Here is a 21,966-nt window from a genome sequence, read left to right as displayed (position 1 = left end):
ATCAGTAGAAAAACTGTAACAATGATAAATACAACAAAGTATTGTGATTATTTTGTATAAGCTACAATAAGCATGTGGTTTCTTCAAAAATAGTAAATTTGGTGGAAACCGGATATGTTACAGCATTCTGTGATCTAATTAGAAACTATTTATTTCACAGTCTGGCTGTAAAGAGATAGGAATTTGCCAAAACTGTTCTATTGAAAGTAAAATAAAAAAAATATTAGTAAAAATCAAAATCAAAATAATATTAGTAAAAATCAAAATAAAAAAATATTAGTAAAAATTAAAATGAAAAAAATTAGTAAAAATCAAAATGAAAAAATAGTAAAAATCAAAATAAAAAATATTTGTAAAAATCAAAATAAAATAGTAAAAATCAAAATCAAAATAATATTAGTAAAAATCAAAATAAAAAATATTTGTAAAAATCAAAATCAAAATCAAAATCAAAAAATTAGTAAAAATCAAAATCAAAATAATATTAGTAAAAATCAAAATCAAAATAATATTAGTAAAAATCAAAATCAAAATAATATTAGTAAAAATAAAAATTAAAAAAATATTAGTAAAAATCAAAATCAAAATAATATTAGTAAAAATCAAAACATCAATGATTCTATTAAAATAAAATTTCAAAAATCAAACTAAGAAAACTAGGGTTAATAAAATCTTGTACTAGATCTTACAAAAAAAAACCAATAGAAATATCCTGAAGAGGATTACAAAAGATCAAACATTAAAAAAGGTAAAAAAAATAATCCAGAAAAAGGAAAGAGAACTAGATTTTTTCCTGAAAAAATATTTTATTTTTCAATTAAGATGGGATGACGCCTAGAATAAAAAAATGATTAATAATGTTTTACTAATATTTAGTAAAAATTATTAGTAAAAATCAAAATCAAAATAAAAAATATTAGTAAAACTCAAAATAAAATTAAAAATTAAAAAAAATATTAGTAAAAATCAAAATAAAAAATATTAGTAAAAATCAAAATCAAAATCAAAATAATATTAGTAAAAATATAAATCAAAATAATATTAGTAAAAATCTAAGTAAAAAAATATTAGTAAAAATCAAAATCAAAATAGTATTAATAAAAATCAAAACATCAATGATTCTATTAAAATAAATTTTCAAAATTCGAACCAAGAAAAAGAGGGTCAATAAAATCTTGTACTAGATCTACAAAAAAAAAACAAAAGAAATATCCTGAAAAGGATTGCACAAGATCAAACATTAAAAAAGGTAAAAAAAATAATCCAAGAAAAATAAGGAAAAAGAACTAGATTTGTTCTTGAAAAAATATTTTAATTTTCAATTAAGATGAGATGACCCCTGGAATAAAAAAATGATTAATAATGTTATGATATATTGTCTCCTACTTAGATTGATAAATCTAAAGGAAATTATTATATCCTCGATTCAAAGAGGAGAGATACACCTGGATGTAATGCTGATTCAGAAGCTAAGGGCATGTTAATAAACAACTTTTCTGAGAAATCTTGATAAGGGTTTTATTAGTTAACCATGACATAATATGTCGATAATAAAATTAGTCATTTAACAAATGTGAATTCAGACTTCTTAAGAGTCTTTATTCATCAATTAGGTAACCATAGAAAATAAAGTGAGGATAGTTTAAGCGGGTGAAGTTAAATACCTTATTGAGCTGATGGATCCAAGCTCATGAATGATTGACAAATCCGTGGCTCTTTTGGCTAATCTATCGATAATTCCTGAAGGACGCCTAGTGATTACTCAACAATGTGGTATACCACCACTAGTAGAGATCGTTGAGATAGACTCTGTGAGGGGAAGGGAAAACGTAGTATCGACCTTGTTGCAACTGTATTTGAGTAGTCAAAAATTTTGAAGTCTAGTACTGCAAGAAGGTGTCATGCCACCTTTCATTATGCTTGCTCAATTTGGAACACCCAGGGCGAAGGAAACGGTTTGAAATCTGAGCTACTTATTCTTGTCTTGTGTCTTCCGTTGAGTTTTTTTTTTGAAGGAAAAGATATATGTTATAAATAGAAGTGCCTTTATAACATCATTTGCTCTAGTATATTTTTGTCAGCAACAAAGCCTAATGCTCAAAAGATAATTATTATTAGGATCTCGCCCCGAATATATGTAAGAGTAATGTCTTGGCCTAATGAACCTGAGAGCAGTAACATCCACACACACACAAGTACTTGGATGTTTGTGCTTATAACGGAGAAACATAACAGACCAGTAAGTCGCATATTTGCACCTATATATATTAATTTTTATATTATATTATATATAAAAATATAAAAATTAATATATATTTTCTTGGATGAGATATTTGACCTCATTCTTCCATGATTTTTCAAATTTGTCATTGTAAAATAGAGTTTCAGACTATGACATATCCTGCTTTACAAGCACCACATATCCTAAGTCACTTGCGCAGTTAGAACGAGGGGATCGGACAAAAAGCATTCATGAATCTATCTACATGAACTAGGATAAATTGGGCATTCATGCCAAATCTCCATTGTTATGGGATAGATTATCTGTGTTTATTGTTGAAGCTTGCAAACATCACTCTCCTTCAAATAAGATATGATGTGTGGATTGTAAATGAACATAGTATGAATGTTGATGCACATATTGTTGTTCATACTCTCGGGTGTAACATCAACTCTTGTTTGTATTGTTGTTCATTCTGTCGGGTGTAACATCAACTCTTGTTTGTATTTTTGGACTTTTCACACATCACCTTTTTCATGTGATGGAAATATATCTCACATGCAAGAATATATGGGTCCTACCACCCACAATTATGTATATGTTATGTATGAATAAAGCACAAACGAAAGTAATCTCAGCTCTGTTCTCGTCCTTAGAAGAAGAATCTAAGAAAAAGAAAAGAACAATTAGGGATACATTAAGTGTGGAGACTCGCTCGAGCATTCACGACAAGATAAGGAAAATAAAAAATGTAAAGACCTTTAGAAAAGACAAAATTATATCAAAAACAAAATGTTTATCGATTTCCTCAAGAGAAGTGCATGTGTTCCTTTACAGGGAAGTAGTTTTAGTTTGACATGCTCAGCCTCATCAAAAACATTGTTCTGCTCGATCACTATATGAAGGGTCCTCTCTACAGAGGGAAACAATACGTAATCAAATAATCTCTGACATTCTATGCACATTCTTATCATCATTCACTGCCCTAAAGGAGAGAATACAGTATATTACATTTTTGTGATGCATATAATGCAACTTTTGGATGATAAGTTGAATGAACCTATACAATGATACAACCCACGAGTAGAAGATTTGTTACAAAGAACAATGGTGGAAAAATATGACTAAACAAAGCTTCTTGTCTAGATTGCCATCTCTATCTCTTGACAAGCTCTAGCCCTTGATTAGCAGTAGAATATTGCCAACTAAATAGGAAGTCTTCCATAAGCCATGAAGCTTGCACTGTCAGTTCGTGCCTTTTGTCTCTTCTCACCACTGCTCCTTCCTATCAACGAGAACAGCTAAGTCTAGGAGGATGGTGTTGCATCTTCCTCCTCGTTTGGTGCACTCGTGGGTAATGTGGTAGTGGACTGCCCTGGATAACTATATTTCTTGAATACCCTTTCTTTGTTTTTGTTCCACCAGTCTTCTGCCTGTTGCTCGGCAAACCTTCTCTTGCTACACAAGGATCAAAAAGTCAGAATGCAGCAAGAAACCACAAAGAGAGAGAGAGAGAGAGAGAGAGAGAGAGAGAGTAGACTAGAACAATCAATCATGTTTTAAGTAATCATGAAAGATATGCTAAATGTGAATACAATAATGGAGAATTTTTTCGGATTCTTTTTTCAAGAATGAAAGTTATACTTGTTCATTCATCTCGATTACACCATGTTGCAAGTTTTCTTTTTTTTTTTTGTTTAACATACCTTTGACATTTTCTATCAATATAATTGTAAAATAAAAGAAAGAAAAAATTGTTTGCTGATGAGTATGCAGCTGTTGAAGAGTATTTTTTCTAAAACAATAACGAGATGGATATGTGCCTTTTGTGACATGCTTAAATAGTGTTGCATGGTTTCCAATGCAAAGAAGGCATACCTGAATCGGACCCGTTTGAACATTTTGATGTCGTTCTTTAGTTGAATGAAAGTGATGTATACACCAGGCTCAAACTGCTCAACCAATTCGGCTTCTCCATCAGTGCTTTGCCTAGAGCTTGGAGGTGATTTTAAGCCATTGTCAATGCTATGTTGCGAAGTAGATTCTCTGTTATCAGGAACACCTAACTTACTATTGTTTTGAGCACCACCTTCAATAGCACTCTGTGATAATTCCAACTCATACCTAGTGTCAATTCCCTCATTTGTCAGGTGAGATTGAAAATTAGATGAAGAATCCATTGTCGAAGATGAAAAGTCTGATCTGACATGTTCACTATGCTTAAGGAATGTTTCTGCTTGACCATGCATGACGCCCAAGCTGTCACGGAACTCGGGAGGTAGTTTCTCTGCTATGTCCGTCAGCTTCAAATGAAAATAGTAGCCAATAAAAATGACAACAAGAATCAGTAGAAAAACCATAACAATGATAAATACAACAAAGTATTGTGATTATTTTGTATAAGCTACAATAAACATGTGGTTTCTTCAAAAATAGTAAATTTGGTGGAAACTAGATAAGTTACAACATTCTGTGATCTAATTAGCAACTATTTATTTAACAGTCTGGTTGTAAAGAGATAGGAATTTGCCAAAACTGTTCTATTGAAAGCAAAATAGATATAACCACTAAGTTTAGATCCTTCTGTGCAATTTGCAATTCGATATATCAATTTTTTGTGGTCTAATAACAATACGAAGCATATGAGTGAAATGTTCATAGATGACTAGCTAGATGGGGGTTGTGAAAGCTTGAATCAATAGCATGCATGATCTCTGTGTGGACAACAGAAATAACATAAGCTCCTTTCTCCTTGAGAAAACTCCCTCACATAATAAAGAAGCTATAGATAAGTGCAAACCAAAGGCATGATAATAAACAACTTTTCTGAGAAGTCTTGATAAGGGTTTTGTTAGTTAACCATGACATAATATGTCGATAATAAAATTAATCATTTAACAAATGTGAATTCAGACTTCTTAAGGGTTTTTGATCATCAATTAGGTAACCATAGAAAATTGCAGTCATTAGAAAGGCCTACTAAGAATTGACTGCTGATAACAAGAGAGCATGGAAGTGAATTTACATCCAATACCATGAATTATACCATGAGACAGTGATATCAATGAAAACATTGGAACATTTACAACTTTCTAAAGAGTATAGGTTACAGAAAGAATGGTGTACATGTTTTCATCTTTACAAAAATATTATGTATTGTTATTTATAAGGGTACCTGAGAATCAAGAGACTTGATGACTTCTATTGCAGCATTGAATTTGGCAGATTCGTCTTGAGCTTTCTTTTCTGAATTCTGCAAGGCAAGTTCTTGTACTTCACATCTTTTTTTCAAATTTTTGACCTGGAAAAGGGCACAAAGATGTTCTTAAGGTTGCAAAGAACAAAAATGAAATGACATCTTCATACTAATTAAAAGCTTGCTTTTGCAGCATACCTGGGCTTGCAACTTTTGGAGGTCCTGGTTTTGTAGTTCATTAGTCCTTGTGAGGCTATCAATAATGCTTTTGGAGAATACTGGAGTTGCAGTGCGTGGAGGGCTTGGCTTTCTTGAGTAGGGTGATGTAGGCTTAGAATTTACAGGAGGTGGAGGTGTCGATGTTACAATTGGTTTTAAAGCGGTTTGAAGAGCACTCAATGAGCTGGTAAAAGAGAGATCTTTCAGCTGCAATAGCGAGGGAACTTGTGGAGCTCTCAGTATTGACAAAGGATCTGATTTAGTCTCAGTCTTCATTGATTTAGCTTCAACATATTTGAGTGGTTCTGTATTAGATGATAATAGGAATTTTGAAGGTCTTATATCCCCTCGGTCTGACTTTTCCCTGATATCAATGGATCGACGAGGAATTACATTCTTCTTATTACCTATCAAGAAAGTACCAGCTTCAGCAGCTTTAAGTTTTGAATAGCAAGAATCACATACACGATGTGGTTTGCCTGGAGTTGGTGCCAGTGCAGCTTTCAACACTTTTTTGGAACTACAAGCATGGCAATGTACCAATCCACAATTATAGCAGTTGTGTCTCTTTCTAGTAAAACCAAATGCTTGTCGACAACCTGAGCAAAGTGACTGATCAGCACCAGATATCCATTTATGGATACAAATGCAAGCTGTAAAATTTGAACCACATGATATACTTTTCACATGCCTATCTTTAAGAGCTTCAACAAGGGTAGGTGTTTTCCGATCTTCAGTATCACCATGTCCCAATCGGCCATTGGAACCTTTGCCCCATGTGTATACTTCACTGCGTGATGTTAGTACTGCAACATGATAAGCTCCACAAGCAATCTCTTCAACTAATTCACCAACCAGTCTTTCTTGTACTAAGCAAGGAACCCTGCCATCAGATTGTGGGTTTCCAAGCTGACCATGAGACGTACTGCCCAGTGTGAAAACATGACCAGAAGTGGTGAGGCCAATAGTTATGTTATGCCCACAGGCCAGCTGATGAAAGTTATAGTCAATAAGTGAAGGAACACAAGTAGGGACCAAACGTGCTTCCTTATCACCATGACCTAGACGATATTTGTCACCGTCACCCCAAGTAAATAATTTACGAGATATGACATTGACCCCAGTTTGCCCCATTACCTCTACGATGGCTGCAGTATGCCACACTCCGCATGCAACCTTGATTGTCCTTAATCCACTCAAAGATTCCACTTCCCTGGGGCATGCTACAGTCTCTCGGTCACCATGTCCAAGGACACCAAATGTTCCGTCTCCAAATGTATATACTTTTCCATTGGAAGTAGTTAGTGCCGAATGCCATGTACCACATGCAATAGACAGAACTTGAAGTCCTTCTAGAGGGCCAGAAACTTTTTTTGGTATCCAGTGGCTGACATCATTGCCATGACCAAGAAGTCCAGTATTATGGGTGCCATCTCCCCATGTAAACAAGTCACCGGCGGTGGATATAGCACAAGTATGATACTCACCACATGCAACATAATCCATATTCCATAGTACCAACGACTCAACAAGACGGGGCCGACTTACATCTTTGTCATTTCCATGGCCTAGTTGCCCACCAGATTCATCACCCCAAGTAAATACTTCCCCTTGCCTTGTAACAAGTGCAGCATGTCTAACACCACATGCAATTTGATGAACATCTAAAACTACATTCGATTCTAAGGATCTTGGAATTAAAACATCAGTTCTTGAACATATTGAGTTTGTTGATCCATCTAACAAAACTCCATCAGACCATACTTCCCCCCACACATAAACATCACCTAAAGATTCAATATCATCGGGTCCAGAACCTTGACTGGAAGAACTAGGGGCACTTGAAACACTAAGCCGTACACCATCTCCGTTACTTGCTCTTAGTTGCATATTTGCATTATCTGACCCCACATCTGACCTTGGTAAACTCGCTGAAATATCACGATTATGAAATTTTGTGCTGAAGCCACGGGATATGCTCAAAGTGCTTTCTAATGTTACACCATAAGGACGACCACTTGAAACAGAGTCTCCATCCTGAAGAAAAGAAATAGTTAGGATAGTTCTAGTTATAATTCATCAAGAAGAAAGATCTATCTATTCTTTGCCAAAGCTATAGCAGTAATAAGAGCAAGTCTAGTACAGTTAACAGAATATCTACTCTTCATTTCATAAGAATTTTTTTTGTAGTTATATAGTCTAAAATCAAGCTGGTAATATATGTACCTAAGTTTGCATCCCAAAAGTAATTATCAGAACTTTAACTTAATTTAATTGGGCTTTGATCTAATTTACAGCTAAAGTGTTATAAAAAGAAAAAGCTAGAGGTAACCACTTCACTTTTGTGTGGGTATAAATTGTTGAAAATTTTGGCTAACATTGTACAGGTAGAAAGCTAACCATCTAATCAATAAAAACAAAATAAATATAATCAATGTATTTTTTTCCAGTGTGGTTGTTCTTGAATCTTGTCATAATACAGAGTACTATTTGAAAACCAAACAAATTGGTTTTTTCTTCAATTTAAAGTCAAAAGACAGGCACTAGGATTGGTAGCTAAAGGTACATAGGTCTCATGTCATATAAAGTAGAAGTAAAAATGCTGTGGTAGCATAAGTTGAAGAAACCTGTTTATAATGAAAAATCAATATTAAACCAGAAAAAAAAGAGTCAGGCCTGACTTTTTGCTTATTGTAAAGATACAAACTTACATCAGAGAAGAAAACCCCATCACTGTGGCTATCAGTTCTAGAATGTTGATGTTGTCCTGTAGATATCAGAGCCTTAAGGCCCGTAATCCACACCTCTAGCTCACCTTGATCCTTGCAAATCTATGCAGAAGGAAGATATATAGTAGAGTCACATTCTACGTAACAGGCTAACAGATGACAATCGAAAAGTTGTGATTGTCTTGTATGCTAACCAGATCAAGAGATCTTTCACCGTTGTTATAGATAAGAGAAAATGATAAGTAGTCTTTCTCAGGCCGCAAGTATCTCCTAAAAACAGCCTGTTAAAGTCAATAATGAAGAAAAATTAGACTTTGGTAATGATGACTTCTTGCTGGCAAATTCTGCTTCATCTTTTGAACACTAATGGAATATTACTCAGTTCCAAACTAAGTAAAACTTACAGTTCTCTGTCCAGGAACAATTCGTGTGACAGAAGCCAATTTAATAGCCCTTTCTTTCTTATGAGAAAACCAAACCAGCGTTGTCTCGTCCTGTGAATGCTTAATAATATCAGGAATTTTTTCTAAACATATATCACAAAAAGTAAATTTGTAAAATGAAACAACTAAAGGCTGAAGAAGTAGATGAGAAAAATTACAGAACACACAAATATACATGTGTGTTTGTGTGTTTGACAATTGAAACATCTGATAATAAAATGTATTCTATCTGCAAAATATCTAAACATCATATTATCTTAATTAGAACAGTAAACTTCACTTAACTTTCATATTTCTATTTAGTTGTAATTAAATCTTAGATGCCAATTATAAACGCTAAGCAGAATGTGGATAACTACATATGATGAGAAAAACATAATACTGACAACATACCTGAACAAAGCACAACAGATAAATTTGATACTGTAGTATGTCTAAGGTTCTCATGCTATTGGCCACAAGTTTAAAATCAAAATTGAAATCATGCTAAAATGGATGATTTAACAGTTTAATCCAGAAATAGTAATAAAATCTAGTCACCGTCGATGTAGCTCAGATTCCATACAAGTTTCAGAATTTTGAAATTGACTTCCATGCAAACTCCTCATAAGATTAGAATCATTTATGATACCTTTATTGCTTCCTTAAACCTTTACATAGCTTTTAGGATAGGAGTCTTACAATGTTTTGTAAATTATTTGTTTTTTTTTCTATTGCCACTTCTCGAATTGGTGAATCATTTTCACTGGATGTTATGCCTTCTACATACAATTTGCTTCTTATGTCAGAACTTGTAATTATGATGGTATCTGATGGCTGCTACCAAGTCTATGAATCTAAATTGCTCTCATTATTTGAAATTTTTGGTTTTGGGCAAGTATACAGACACCAATATGGTTGACATGACAATTGGTCATGAATATTTAAAATAAATAATGGAATATTTTGATTTCATGTAGTCTATGTAGCCAAACTCATGTGGATGGGACAAGGCTTCTGTATGGGAGTTGATGTTATCATTGAGCAGGTATCCTCTAATGGCTCCTACTTGGAGCCCGCATCACTTAAAATGTCAAGGATAAGGGTTCAGATTTTTTTTTTTTTGTATCTTTTTCAGTGAAAGTTAATTATATGCATACAGTTTTCTGGCAATTAATTTTATTTTTGTATAAAGTTGAATTGAAAATAAAGAGTTGCTTTGTTTTCCTTTGGTTTCTGCCCAAAACATGATTCTCTTTTTCTGATTTCCTAAAACCTAGAAGATTATGATGCCTTCTACCATCCAATAGGAATGAAAACATAGATGAAAGAAAAAGATAATGACTGAAATCAGAAATTTTGATGATAAATATTATTGATGCTAAACTAGTATATAGTGCTTATTTTTCTTTTAACTACGGTTGAATCCAACTAAGTATTTTCATATACCGGTGGAGATACTATAGTAATGTGAGAGTCACAAACACTGTAAATTTGTTTCTGATGTCTATATATCTATATAGTAATAGGCAAATAATATAAGAACTACAATTGACCCTCCAAATTATGTACAAAAGGATGAATGCAAGGATTTTCAGCTTAGTCTAAAATTAATAATAATACATATTTTCCGTAAAACTTCAGCATCCAATTATTGGCAAGGTTTGGGATACAGAGCCCGAACTCCATTTCATAAAGTGCTTGTACAAAAACATAACTTGATAAAAATAAATAAATATCAGGAATCAGACATAACATGATAGTACAGTAACTCACACTAGAAATTCTGAAGGGGCAGAGTTTAGGCTTTCCTTTCCGATTATACTTAATTAACTGGGTGCCTTTCTTCAATGCAACGAGTGCCTTAAAAAAAAAACTTATGAATAAGAAAGTAACATTCCTATCAAGACATCTTTTTTTAAGAAATGACTGCAATACAGATCTAAGGAAATAGAATTTTCAAAACATCATGGATGAATCATGTAAAAATCAATCAAAAAAGATAAATTTTACAGAATTAAATCAGTTATGATCTTAATTATACATATTCTTCTTTAATAATTCGTACCAAAAGCAACAGTTAGGCTCCTATTGGCATATACTTGTTATTTAAATATAAAATCAAGGCACAAAATACTCTTTTCATAAAACTTCTCAATCCGTGCATTATATCTCCAACATAAGGTAAGATTTAAAATCATTATTTCGCTAAATACAATAACGTCAATTTACCACCAAGTCGGTGCAATAGAAGATAGAATAAACCAACACACCCTTGGCTTGCAAATATTTCAACTTTAAAACAAAATAACAAAACATCAACAAAGAAATTGTAGCAGCCTACAAAATTGGGATAGCAAATATTGTTTTGAGATGTAGCAATGTTATGAAAAAAATGGTTCCAGAGCTACATCATTTATGTGCTCTTTGTTAACCTAAAGATTCAATGCATCTACCATATACATAAATATGGAAATATTTATTTGTTCATATTATGCTTCTGTTGGAATGCATCTCCCACAATTTTTCAGGGAAAAAGGTTTAGGATCTAGAAAATCTAGGTGGATCCAGTATATCAAAAAAATTGGATGAAACTTATATATGTAAATGACTAGCACCAAACATCACATGTTCTATCATGTCTTACACTTTTTGCACTACTCCAGCTCTAATATCAACCTTTAGTTGATAGCTGTGATCATCAATTGCAGTTGACCTGGATATGTATTTGTATCCTATCTACAGCTTTGATGTTGTATCATATGCAGTGAATTGAGGCATTGCTCCCCTTCCATCAAATAGTAATAATTTCTATGATGACAATTCTTGTTGTCGTACGACACACTCTTGCCTCTTCAAAATATCAATTACCTGTGAAGAATGGATGATATTCATATAGTTTTTACTTACATGTGTTTCTAGCATAAGAAATCTGGTGGAGCGATTCATCCACATAATTTATCCAACAAAAATAAGTAATTCAAATTTCATTTATCAAAAATGAGCTGTTGATGTACTACAAATAGATTAAAGATACAAAAAGATGCTTAGCACAGCTTAGTAAAAGCCTTATTGATGCAAAGAATTCAGATGTCAAAGTTCCACACAACAGATCATCCCTATTTGGTTAACATCGAAAAAAGTATTTATTCTTCTAAATTACTAATTACTTAGGGGACAAGCATGACAATGAGAAACATTAACACTTTGGAAATATAATTAACTATTTGATAAAGCCAGATGATCTTGCACCGACACCCAATTAGCATTCAGCTAGCTCTCAGAAGAAGAGGAGGACTAGGATTCTAATGAGAAGCTAGATGCATAAAGTGTTTTATTCTAATTCTAAACGCATGCTATTTAAACAACTTCCGAAAAATAAAAAGAGGAAGGAGTAACTCTATAATTGTGATGTTTATTATATTAACTCAGAAATCTTAAATGAACCCAAAAATATGAAGACTATGTGGAGCATACTGTAAAGAAGCAAATGAACAATGTCTAGACATAACCTGATGAGAGAAAAAGAACAAAAAAAACAGAACAAAGGAACCACCTTCATGGAGACCTAGGATTATTATTATTATTATTATTATTATTATTATTAAGGTGTAGTGGAAAAGTTCCAAAGAAAACAAGCTAATATGTGAGAAAACAAGCTAATATTCTTTATTAAAAAACTGAAGAAATGAACAGAACTATCAATGCAGTCATGGTTAAACTTTGGATGCAGAATATATCATTCATCGATCTCTCTTTTGCCTAGCGTCAATTTTTCAACGTCTAATCTCACAGTTGACATATACCAAAACTAACATAGTGCTATTTTTTCTCACACACATTGATGTATCCCGGAATCGTGAACAAAGAAAATAAAATTGATATTATCTTCATAAACCAAATATTCATTACATCGAAATGACACAAGAAGCAAGCGAATAATAATAAGATAACACATTAAAATAAATACTAAAGATGCCCACCGGAAGGGATTGAAAATATCTAGAATTCAATCTACAAAACCTACTTGTTGTATGTCACGGTCGGGGTTCCCATAATTGGCCGGATCTGCCATTCCATCTGAGAGGACAGTCGGGTAGAATTAGGAAGCGGAGCATCAGAAGCGGCATTCCTCGGCAACCACCACGTCTCCATCGATGAGAAGATGATGATTCGCCTCCCAGCCCACGCCGGCGCCGACGCCTTCACCTAACATCAATCAAACCCCTATCGTTCCTCCTCCGATTCTTCCTCGAGAAGGCCGCTGCCGCTCCTTCTCCGATCTCATCACCCCTGATCAATCACCGCTGAGGAGGGTAAAGAAGAAAGGAAAGAAAGACTAGAGAGGCTCCACCTTCAAAACCACCGATCGATCCGTGGCCTCCACCCTTCTCTCGGACTCATAACGAAAGAAAGAAGAATGACATCAAATGACATAAAGATTTGGGGAAATGGTGGACAAGCGTACGTTGAATTGGTTGGATCAACAAGACAGATGGGAGAGAGAGAGCGAGCGAGAGAGAGAGAGAGAGAGGAAGAGGGGGGCAAAAGACTCTCTTTTTGTGTTTTTGGCTTCCTTCTTTGTTCGTCCGCTTATTGTGGGAAAATTTGAAGGTGGAGACCCGAGTCCCGAGTTTGGCGAGCACGAGTCAGAATGGATGGTCAATCCCATCTCGCATCGCAAAGTCTCTACGGATGGCAGCATTTATATCATAGTATGTCCGAAATTTAGAAACCTTAACACAACTAAAAGCAAGATAATATAACCAGAAAGATGGCCTTATAACTGAAATCAGCTGTAGAAAACACATTTCGGCACCCGAAATTGATTGATGTTGCATTCAAATTATGAGCAAAAAGAAAAAAAGAAATCTAATGTTTATTTTGCTTCAATGATAATGGAGAAGCTGATTTGTGCCGTTGGTCGTCTCCAAGTGGTGGAATCCCCACTTGCACATTCAACCTCTGCTTGGTTGAAAAACAACTTGGAAAAATAAACAGCATCCGCATCTCTCGTGCAATTTGAATATATCTGAACAAAGAGATGTACAATTAATGATAAATGGTCATAGTTTTTGGATTCTAATCCGGTCCAGTTTCTTGATCCAAAGAAACTGAAGCTTAGTTACTTGGTACAATAAATGAAGCACTAGTTCTCACTTAAATGATTCCAAATAGGAACAAAGAAAACAACAATTTATTGTAAAAACAAATGGCATCAAACTAAACCTCCCAATGGAATTTACTATACAGATGTCTAAGACTTAAACAGCTACCGTCATACAGAACGACGAGAACATCACATAAATTAAATCCGTCATCCTCTTTCCCCATTAGTTGTCATTAGGGAGGTATTTTTCCTTCAGCTACAGAATTGTAAGCATTGAACTTCGGCTTAAGAAAGCTGAAAAAGAGAATAACACATCAGGAAGCATTTTGTTCCAGTGTTAAGAAACACGACTAACAAGAATGACAAGAACGAAGCAACTTGGAAATGCAAGTAGATGTCCAAAAGAAAGAAGAAACAATAGCATCCAAAATAAACATAATTTCACCCACAACAGGTCACGAGATTGCAAAGATGCAATTGCAAACGCACAAGGTTCTTCATGTTAATTGACTGATGCACACATCTCCATAGCTTGATATTTCTTCTTGTTGGTTCTGCTATCGAAGACTAATAGAGCCTTACGTATTCCTTTTGTTTTTTTTGTCAGTATATAGTTACAGATAATAGTTATTGCTGCTGCTGCTGTTGTTATATAGTTTCAGATAATAACTAGTGTTGGAGGTGCCAGAAATATGAACAGGGAATCTATTCCTTGACCACATCAAGACGTCCTGAGGTCGACGAGACCAGCAATAGAGCAAACACATGGCACCCCCCCCCATGAGCGGCCTTGGAATCTGTCTTCTCCAAATGCTGCAACCACGCAAGTTTTCTACCAACCGACTTGCGCTCCTCTTCTATATAACAACCCATCCTTTTTGTCTTCTAAGGCTGGCCATTCTCGTTTTGCTGCAATTTTGTTCTCTCGTGCTTCTGCAGGTTACTACTTCACCTGCGACTTCTTCTTTCATGGCTACGTCATCGACAGGGGATGCGCCGCCGTGAACAGACGCTGCCAACCTCGCCATCGTCGTGGAGAGAGACCCACCCAAGTGGCGCTTGTTAGAGCTGGGAATCAGGTCATGGCCCAAGTGAGTACACAACTCCACCGTCAAGCTCATCTTGGGGTCGATGTTGTTTCTGAGGGATAAATAGCTCATCGTATCGCCGTTAGATAGGTGGGGTTGCTCTCCGGGTAGGTATCTTCTCAGGTTTGATGCACAAGAGACGTGCTATCTTCTCAAAGGGAAGGTGAAAGCCTACAACGAGGGTTCGTCTCAGTGCGTGGAGTTCGGCGCAGGAGACCTTGTTGTGATTCCTAAAGGAGTCAGCTTCACCTAGGACGTCATAGTAGTTGTTGATAAGCACTATAAGTTTTATTCTTGTTAGAATTCCCACGACGCTGACACCTTGTACTAATGTTTAGTTAGTATTGACTTAGAAGAAGTTGTCTTCCATCGTCTTCATCCTTCATGTGAGTTGGTCTCGGTTGCACTTTTTTAACAGTTCCAATGACTAGATCCCACTATAGAAAGATGAGCTAACACAACGAAGGATACTTGGTTTTCTGGGAGGAAGAAAATGAGTTAAAAAAACATAGACCATCGTGATTGGGTGAGTCGATAATATAATGCATACTTTTTCTGTCACCACATATTTCGATTCTCTTTCATATGTTACAAATGGGGAATTAAGAAGCTTTCAAATTCTATCAAGTACAACAAATCATCATGAACAGTAAGCATACTAAAGTTTCAAGACCATAGTACATCCAACAATTACAGAGATTTTTATGAAGGGTTAAAAGACGTTCTATCCTCGGCAAGTTTTTGCTGCTCATTAGCTTACGCCTGTATAGGGAGCACAGCCTTTCTTTCCAAAAAAACAAAAAAAGAAAAGAAAGAGGTATATATATATATTAGTCAAAGGCTTGATGGTTCGATCATCCAAGGGCAATGCTTCTAAGCTAAAAACTTGCATGTTTTACAACTGCAAAAGTTGATTCTCATCACTTCTTTTGATCGTCTAGGAGCAATTGTCATAGCCATCAGTTCCTATAACATCAGTTTAAATGCAAATGGAATGTGCACCTATGTCAATTACAAATGATGATATTTCATTACATGTTAGCGATGTTATCATTTCAAAAAATTGAGGCATGACATATCAAAATAATGGAACAGACAGATGTATGCATGGCATTTTATGTTCGAGGGAAGCAAGGGATCAAAACAAGACTGAATGATGACGGGAGTGGCTTGATAATTACCATTAGGTATGTCTGAAAATATTACGAAATGTTATTCTGAATAAATAAGCATAGATATGTTGTTGGTTAAGCTCTTAAACTGCCAACCACATTGGAAGAGAGAGAACAATAAAAGAAGATGGAAAAATGTTACCTGAACAATGTCAATTTTGTTCTTGCAACCTTTCCACTCGAAAGAACTCGTCTGAAGATTGACAATAGCTATGAGATCACACATGAACCCTGCAAGCATCACTCTGGTTGAACAGCCGCTCCTTGAGCCAGTGTGCAGCACCATGAGCAATCTCGCCAAATCGAAGCCCACCATATCGAGATCGCCCTTGGGCTGGCTGTCCGGTGAGGATGTCAATAGGGCCACAACTCAAAAGAGGGAAACACTTCTTTTCCTAAATAAATTCGAGAGAAAAGATCATTCGATTCAAGTTAATATATCGCACAGCAAGAAGTGACAGAGCACGATGTTCCTAATCAATCGACCAAGAAACATGTGTACTTATCAATCGTGACCACTTCCAATCAACGAGGAAAAGATAGGGGGACCTTGTCAGAGTCGGGCTTGTGACCGGATTGGTGCTGGCGTTTGGGGTGTATCTCGATGTCGGTGGACTCGTCCACGATCTCTTGCATGGTGTTCTTGATGAACTCATCAAAGGAGTCGAGCTAGTGGCGCACGAAATTATTCTGATTGGATAGGAAGGAATGGATAAAAATACTAAGACTAAGACTCATCCAAAAAAAAATTTTGATTGGATGAGAATGAATCCAAATTATTCTACCATATTAAATCTGAAACCTTGGTTCTTCCCAGAATTTGTGTTACCTTTTGATGCATATAAGATTAAACCGTGGATCATACTAATCAGCTTACTTTTTTCTAATATTTATTAGTAAATGAAAATGATATTAGTAAAAATCAAAATAAAAAAATATTAGTAAAAAAAATAGTAAAAATCAAAAAAATAGTAAAAATCAAAATTGAAAAATATTAGTAAAAATAAAAATTAATAAAATATTAGTAAATATGAAAACAAAATAATAATAGTAAAAATCAAAACATCAATGATTTTGTTAAAATAGAATTTCAAAATTCTAACCAAGAAAAAGAGGGTCAAAAAAATCGTGTACCAAATCTACAAAAACAAAACCAAAATAAATATCCTGAAGAGGATTACACGATATCAAACATTAAAAAAGGTAAAAAAAAATAATCTAAGAAAAATAAGGAAAGAGAACTAGATTTGTTCCTGAAAAAATATTTTATTTTTCAATTTAGATGGGATGACCCCTTGAATAAAAAAATGATTAATAATGTTATGATATATTGTCTCTTACTTAGATTGATAAATATAAAGGAAATTGCTATATTCTCGATTCAAAGAGGAGAGATACATCTAAATGTAATGCTGATTCTGAAAGATCTAGCTCTTACAGAATTAATAAAAAGGGGAATATTAATTATCGAACCAATTTGTCTATCTTTAAGAAGGGATGGAAAATTCATTATATATCAAATATATATAAAGAAAACACCAAATTAATAGAAAATATATAAAGAAAAAAAATATTGATAAGAAGAATTAAAAAAAAAAACCATTGGACGACATGACAATATATTTATGAATGGGGATCAAGATCATTATAATTTTTTTGTTCCTAAAAATATTCTATCTTCTAGACATCGTAGAGAATTGAGAATTGTAATTTGTTTCAACTCTTATAATTCGGATATTATGAATATAAATATAGTATTTTGCAACAAAAACAACATAAGAAACACTGAATAATTTTTAAATGAGGATAAATGTCTTAATACGGATTTAAATAAATAAATTAAATATAAATTATTTCTTTGGCCCAATTACTGATTAAATGATTTAGCTTGTATGAATCGCTATTGGTTTGATACCAATAATGGTAGTTGTTTTAGTATGTCAAGGATACGTATGTAGCCACGATTTAGAATTATTTAATAATATATTTCCTATATATCACATGCCGTTTTCAGTAAATAAAAATCGAAAGATATACGCATATGGTGTGTTTTAAGTTGTAAAGAAATCATTCTTTTTCGTAAATGTAGAAATATATTATCCTTTTCTTTTTTATCTAAATCAAATGGAAAATTTGATTTAGATAGAAACAGAAAAATCTAAATTTTGCAGCATATCATAGCTCACTGTAAAATACCAAAATAGATCAATTTTGATTAAATGACAATACAAAGGCGAGTGAAGAATGATCCATGACTTCATACAATGGGCGTTTTAAAGAGTGCTAAGATGAATGATATTTGTTATTCTATGCTACAGACATTACATCGCACGGAAAATATCAATTCTTTCTTATCTGAAAAGAAACACAATCTTACAATTTATTTAGACAGCACGATCATGAGACCTATCCTTTTATTAAAGACAAGATAAAGTATTATTGTATAACATGAGGAATATTTGATTACAAATCAAGGCATAAGAAAATTAATAAGTCTGGAATGAATAAATAGAAAAGCTGGTTAAAGGGTCATTATCAATATAATTTTTTTCGAAAAAAATGGTCTTGATTAATACCCAAAAAATGGCTAAATAGAGTCAATTAATGTTGTACTATTCAAATAAAGAATCAATGAAATTGCATTTATATAAAAATAAAAATACTGATTAATACATTACATTAATGAAAATTTTTATACAGTAGATTTATCGACGAGTTAAAAAGAAAAGTTTTAAAAACACTACCAATATGATCTTTTATCACATGAATATATAAATTTTGGGGATAGTAAGGACTCATACATATTGAAACCCGAATTGTGTTATCTATTACTAAATATGACAATTGATGATTATATAAAAAAATATATTTTATTGATGCCCATAAAAATCTGGATAGAAAATATTTGAATTATAGAATTCTTCATTTTTGGCTTAGAAACAATAGTAATATTGAGAACAATAGTGATACTGAGGACTAAACTGATATGTATATCAGTACCAAAATTGATAAAAATACTAAGACTAAGATTATCAAAAAAAAATTTTTGATTGAATGAGAATGAATCAAAATTATTCTATCATATCAAATCTAGAACATTGGTTCTTCCCAGAGTTTGTGTTACCTTTTGATGCATATTAGATTAAACTGGGGATCATACCAATCAAATTATTATGAAAATTTATTATGAAAATGATATTAGTCAAAATAAAAATTAAATAATATTAATCAAAATTAAAATGAAAAAATATTAGTAAAAATCAAAATGAAAAAATATTAGTCAAAATCAAAATGAAAATAATATTATTCAAAATAAAAAAAATTAGTAAATATCAAAATAAAAAATATTAGTAAAAATTAAAATCAAAAAATTATTAGCAAAAATCAAAATGAATAAAAATATTTGTAAACAATATAATGTTTACTTTCCCTATCACCATACATTTCGATTCTCTTTCATGTGTTACAAATGGGAATCAAGAAGCTTTCAAATTCTATAAAGCACAACAAATCATCATGAACAGTAACCATACTAAAGTTTCATGACCATGGTACAACAATTAAAGAGATTTTTATGAAGGGTTAAAAGATGTTCTATCCTCGACAATTTTCTGCTACTCATTAGCTTACGCTTGTATAGGGAGCACAGCCTTCCTTTCCAAAAAAATAAAAAAAGAAAAGAAAGAGGTATATATATATATATATATATATATATATATATATATATATATATATATCAGTCATAGGCTTGATGGTTCGATCATCCAAGGGCGATGCTTCTAAGCCAAAAACTTGCACGTTTTATAACTGCAAAAGATATTTCTCATCACTTCTTTTGATCCTTGGTCTGCAGTCTACGAGCAATTGCCATAGCTATCAGTTCTTGTAACATTAGCTTAAATGCAAATGGAATGTGCACCTATGTCAATTACAGACGACGATATTTCATTACATGTTAGCGATGTTATCATTTCAAAAAATCGAGGCTTAACATATCAAAATAATGGAATGGACAGATGTATGCATGACATTTCATGTTCGAGGGAAGCAAGGGATCAATCAAGATTGCACGATGACGGGAGTGGCTTGGTAATTACCATTAGGTATGTCTGAAAGTATTACGAAATGTTATTCTGAATAAATAAGCATATATATATTTGTTGGTTAAGCTCTTAAACTGTCAAACACGTTGGAAGAGAGAGAAGAATAAAAGAAGATGATCACAAACCTCACTTTCACAGATCTCACCCTCACTTTCACAAACCTCAAACCATCAGCATTTGTAGTTATCAAAACCTACAAAATGTAGATATTCCTCGATTATCAAAATGGAACCGAATCCATTACTATGACTTTGACCTCTTCGATACTTTGAATGCCACAAGTAGGTGGTAAACTTGATCCACTATTCCATATTCACCAGGGTGCATACTCATGGTTTGGTCACATCGACCTTGGGAATCATCTTGAGGAACAGCTCTTCTTGTCTTTCCTATGATAACATCATTGCCAAAGACCCGTGTCCCGTGAAACAAAAAAGAGATGGATCAAATAAAAAAAAGGACAAGGCTTTAACAGCTCAGATGAATGAGATGAGTCCTCGAGATACATGCGGGAGGTGCAAGACAATCAACACAGTTTTTCATATAAACCATGACACATGCCCTGAAACACAGAAACGCATAAATCCACATTCTAAACAGAGACCAAGCAAGCATAAATAGAATGATAATGGAACTACAATTACAAGCAATCATTATTCACAAGTTTGTTTAGTTAGAACATAATCATATGCACATGCAGATCTCTGAATAGATACCACAAAACTCAAGAGAGCCTATAAAATATATCTAAATATGTAAAACAAACAAAATGAAATAAATAAATCATCGTCCACAAAGTACTGTTCTATTAGAGAAAGACATTTTTTGAACATTACATGTCTTTTAAGTTCACACAAATGTCACTTGGAAGCATCAAGATATATAATATTTAATATTCAGCATTTCCAACAAAGCAACTCTTGCTTTGCAGAATCATTAATCAAAAGAAAGAGCTGTGACATCAATAGAAAACGATGTCAAGAATTCAGACCTCTCAATCATAAGCAAGTCTAGAAAAAAAAATTTACAAACTAGAAAAATCACAGCGTACAGCACAAACATTTATTGCATAAGAAAATGAGCTACAAGCAATGCCCAGAAAAACAACACCTGTTTTCTGAATTGTCTCGATATGTTGACCAAGAAATTAGGATCCGGATGAATTCTGACCCAGCAGCCATTGACAAAAATTTTAGTCAACTCCTGAATAAGAGCATGAGATATTTCCTACAAGAGGTGATAAAACGCAATAAGTCAGAAAATCACATCCATTCAATACTTACCTCAAAGGATTTAGTATGCAATTCTTCTAAAAGCTCCAATAGTAAATGTGCAGCAAATCCCACTGTTATGTGCACCATTAGTGAAAATCAAAATAATATTAGTAAAACACAAAATCAAAATAATATTAGTAAAAATCAAAATAAAAAAATATTAGTAAAAATTAAAATGAAAAAAATTTGTAAAAATCAAAATGAAAAAATTAGTAAAAATAAAAATAAAAAATATATGTAAAAATCAAAATAAAATAGTAAACATCAAAATCAAAATCAAAATAATCTTAGTAAAAATCAAAATCAAAATAATATTAGTAAAAATCAAAATAAAAAAAATATTTGTAAAAATCAAAATCAATATCAAAATAAAAAAAACTATTAGTAAAAATCAAAATCAAATTAATATTAGTAAAAATCAAAATCAAAATA

General features: G+C 33.1%; 1 protein-coding gene across 2 annotated transcripts; it reads right to left on the bottom strand.

Moving 5' to 3' along the window:
* Positions 1 to 3,091: 3,091 nt before the first annotated feature.
* Positions 3,092 to 13,381, bottom strand: LOC135615995 (PH, RCC1 and FYVE domains-containing protein 1-like). Of its 2 annotated transcripts, none has more exons than XM_065115162.1 (10): positions 12,815 to 13,381; positions 10,564 to 10,650; positions 8,770 to 8,859; positions 8,560 to 8,646; positions 8,348 to 8,467; positions 5,616 to 7,673; positions 5,397 to 5,522; positions 4,346 to 4,524; positions 4,100 to 4,267; positions 3,092 to 3,679 (listed from the first exon to the last, which is right to left on the bottom strand). In XM_065115162.1, exons 1-10 carry the CDS (start codon positions 12,860 to 12,862, stop codon positions 3,529 to 3,531), a joined length of 3,114 nt encoding a protein of 1,037 aa, XP_064971234.1. In that variant the 5' UTR covers positions 12,863 to 13,381; the 3' UTR covers positions 3,092 to 3,528. The 2 variants fall into 2 exon arrangements, with proteins under 2 accessions (XP_064971234.1, XP_064971233.1); XM_065115161.1 differs by having other exon boundaries at positions 4,100 to 4,524; positions 12,815 to 13,080; positions 13,142 to 13,381.
* Positions 13,382 to 21,966: the final 8,585 nt, after the last annotated feature.

Source organism: Musa acuminata, chromosome BXJ2-6, assembly GCF_036884655.1.
Source record: "Musa acuminata AAA Group cultivar baxijiao chromosome BXJ2-6, Cavendish_Baxijiao_AAA, whole genome shotgun sequence".
Lineage (NCBI taxonomy): Eukaryota > Viridiplantae > Streptophyta > Magnoliopsida > Zingiberales > Musaceae > Musa > Musa acuminata.
This window is presented reverse-complemented; position numbering and strand designations above follow the sequence as displayed.

Coding starts and splice junctions, on each gene's coding strand:
- LOC135615995 (XM_065115161.1), bottom strand. CDS start 12,862: ATGGCAGATCCGGCCAATTATGGGAACCCCGACCGTGACATACAACAA. Junction 8,860..10,563: donor GCCCCTTCAGAATTTCTAGT/GTGAGTTACTGT, acceptor AAGCATTCACAG/GACGAGACAACGCTGGTTTG. Junction 7,674..8,347: donor ATGGGGTTTTCTTCTCTGAT/GTAAGTTTGTAT, acceptor TCTTTTCTTCAG/GATGGAGACTCTGTTTCAAG.